We start from the raw sequence: 2,952 nt of genomic DNA, 5'->3' as shown, positions 1-2,952 counted from the left end.
TACTCATTGATTTCAGTGAACTTCTCCAAATCTGCATTTTTGAACTAGGTAATCAGGGTACCTCTCATCTACTCATTGATTTCAGTGAACTTCTTCAAATCTGCATTTTTGAACTAGGTAATCTTGATTTATAAAATTCAACATAAATATTGATTAGTGCCTGGGACTGGATTCTTTGGTTTGGACTTTTCATCAAATTCATTATCAAAATTGTGGGCTGGGGCCCAACTGATAGTAAATTTTACTAACATGGCTTGGTAAATGGTTTCAACTAAGATATTCTACTTTTCATTTTCCTCGCACATGGCAGATACAAAAAGATATCTTTTCTTTACTCTGCCAACACCATTTGGTGAAAGCTAAAGTTGTTACAACAACAACACTTTTCATTTTCCATTCTGATATTAAAAAGATAAGCTAATCTCTCCAGGGGTTCTTTAATTTAAAAGACTGGGAGCTCCAAAATGAAAAACACGTTTGGAAATCACACCTGTTTACCACAAGAACTGTAGGTACCTTTTGCAAGTACTGGCCCACTGACACTTTTGATCCTCACCCTAAGGGAAAAAAAGCTTTGTGCTACACAGCTATTGCAAAAAGTGGGCTTCTTTTGTAACAACTTTCATTTTGATAAAATGTCTACATCCTAAAAGGCATCTTATTGCAAAATTTCACCAGATCTAGAAAAAAGAAGAGGGGGGAAAAAATGCCTGCTAACAATTTTCCCACCTACTTGCTGATTCCAGGTGCAATAGTTCTACATACTGGACTCTGCACACAGGAATTTTGTCAGAAAAGACCCCCATTTCAATGTAATGTAATGCTCATTCCAGGTCGTACTTACCTTCGTCTTTCACAAGCTCTATGTATCAGTATACCTTCAATGGATCCTTGTCTGTACGTGTTGCGATATTCGAATCGGCTGGACTTTGGAGCTAAAACCCATGAGGTCACGATGACAGCTCTCAGGATTCTACAGAGAATGAAGAAAGACATGCTTCATTCTGGCCGAAGACCGAACGGTCTCATTGGTAAGTATTCTTGTGATTCTCATGTTGACATATTACGAGTATATTTTAGAGTTAGGCAAATCTAGGTTCTTCCAGCCAAATCCCCATAGATACGCCCATATCGGAAGTAATTACACAGTAAGTAGGACTAGGCACTGTCATGTAGAGTTTAGAATGGGTTAAACCTGCAGCAGCCAGCCAAGTGAGCTTGGAGGGAAGTGCATCTGCTTTGTAAGCGCTAGGTCGCGGATTCGATTCCCGACCGGGCGATAAAACTCATTGTGAGTGGCGGGCTTAAGAAACATTTATTTAAAAACCTGACGTCTTGCAGTGTTTACCCCGAAACACAGTACTCCAGTTCCATTTATTGACATTGCTGGATCAATAGACGCTCGCCTGGTAAACAGGAGGGCGTTGGTTCAAGCCCAGTCGAGGTGTGGAATTTTATCCTCAAAATAATTTGAGATATTGACCACAGTAATAGTCGCAGCCTATTGCTGGAGTAAAGGGACTTTTCAGTCTCTGGCGAGCAGTATAAATAAGCACTAATTTTCTTTTATTTGTTTGTTTTTTATTTCGGTTTTTCCTCATTTATTTGAGGCTTTCCTCATCCTCATTCTTTATTTGCTCCTTTTATTTGTCCTCATTTATTTGAGAATTTGAACACATAGTAATGGAGCTCTAAGAGTTAGGTGGTAGAGAACGCCCAAGGCGTTAACCTCGCCTAGTGGTTGCCTTCCACTCAAGAGTCTGAGTCTATTATTATTATTTTCTTTTCAGGAGCTGCCCTCCTTATGGCAGCCCGGTGGCATGAGTTCAACCGAAGTGTCATCAACATAGTCAAGATAGTCAACACCACAGAGAGTACTCTCAAGAAACGTCTCCTAGAGTTTGGAGATACGCCTTCTAGTTTACTCACTCTTGAGGAGTTTATGAACGTGGACTTGGAAGAAGAACAGGTAGGTAGTTGCCAGCGGATCACTTTCAGCAACGTTGTCCATGGTTGGTATCCAAAAAGAAAATGCACCTTAGGAGAGGCAACCGTTTCATCACGCGATATGGCAGACATCTCTTTTTTTCAGGTTTGATATAGGGAGCTGTAACTGCTATTGTCTTATCGTCCCTAAATCGAAAAGAGAAAGAAGACGGGATAGAAGAAAGCCAGCCGTTCCGAGGACGAACATTATCCGTTCAGGATTAAATCCGCCCCGTACGGGAATCGAACCCGCGGCCTAGCGCTTATAAGACAGACGCGCTACCAATGAAGCAAACTAGGCTGGTAGGGGGCAACCTTTTAATTGCTATAATTTTTTACAAAAACGTCACGCGATTTGGCGATCTCGTTTAACCCAGCCGTTCCGAGGACGAACATTATCCGTTCAGGATTAAATCCGCCCCGTGCGGGAATCGAACCCGCTGCCTAGCGCTTACAAGACAGACGTGCTACCAATGAAGCAAACTAGGCTGGCAGGGGGCAACCTTTTAATTGCTATCATTTTTTACAAAAACGTCACGCGATTTGGCAATCTCGTTTTATTCTATTCTATTCATCTGATTTCCAGGATCCACCCGCATACAAGACCATACGAAAGAAAGACAGCGAGCGAGTACAAAAGCTGCTTGAAGACGAAGACGAGAACTTGCACTTTGCCAAACTCAGGCGACTGATTGAGAAGAAACTTGAAGAAACGAGCAAAAAGCGAGCAAAACGGAAGCACGAAGTGGAAGAGCCGGAAAATGGCAAACGAAAAGCGCCTTTCAAATATGAGATTCCTGACTCGGTCAACATCAATCCAAATACTAGTGGGGTTGATGATGAAGTAAGTATACCTACCTAAGGCTAAGGTCCAAAAAAAAAGGGGGGGGGGTTGACACGAAACCATTTTTTTAAAGGTGTTGTATGGTTCTGGCTAAGGCCTAAAAAAAGAGGGGGGGGGGGGTT

General features: G+C 42.0%; 1 protein-coding gene across 1 annotated transcript; it reads left to right on the top strand.

The window, feature by feature from the left end:
- The first annotated feature begins 60 nt into the window (after positions 1 to 60).
- On the top strand, positions 61 to 2,848 carry LOC103522416 (transcription factor IIIB 90 kDa subunit). Its single transcript, XM_008487517.3, has 4 exons — positions 61 to 117; positions 834 to 1,031; positions 1,791 to 1,969; positions 2,573 to 2,848. The coding sequence occupies exons 2-4, from the start codon at positions 884 to 886 to the stop codon at positions 2,846 to 2,848; spliced, it is 603 nt and encodes a 200-aa protein (XP_008485739.2). The 5' UTR covers positions 61 to 117; positions 834 to 883.
- The last annotated feature ends 104 nt before the right edge of the window (positions 2,849 to 2,952 follow it).

Source organism: Diaphorina citri, unplaced genomic scaffold, assembly GCF_000475195.1.
Source record: "Diaphorina citri unplaced genomic scaffold, Diaci psyllid genome assembly version 1.1 scaffold8392, whole genome shotgun sequence".
NCBI lineage: Eukaryota > Metazoa > Arthropoda > Insecta > Hemiptera > Psyllidae > Diaphorina > Diaphorina citri.
This window is presented reverse-complemented; position numbering and strand designations above follow the sequence as displayed.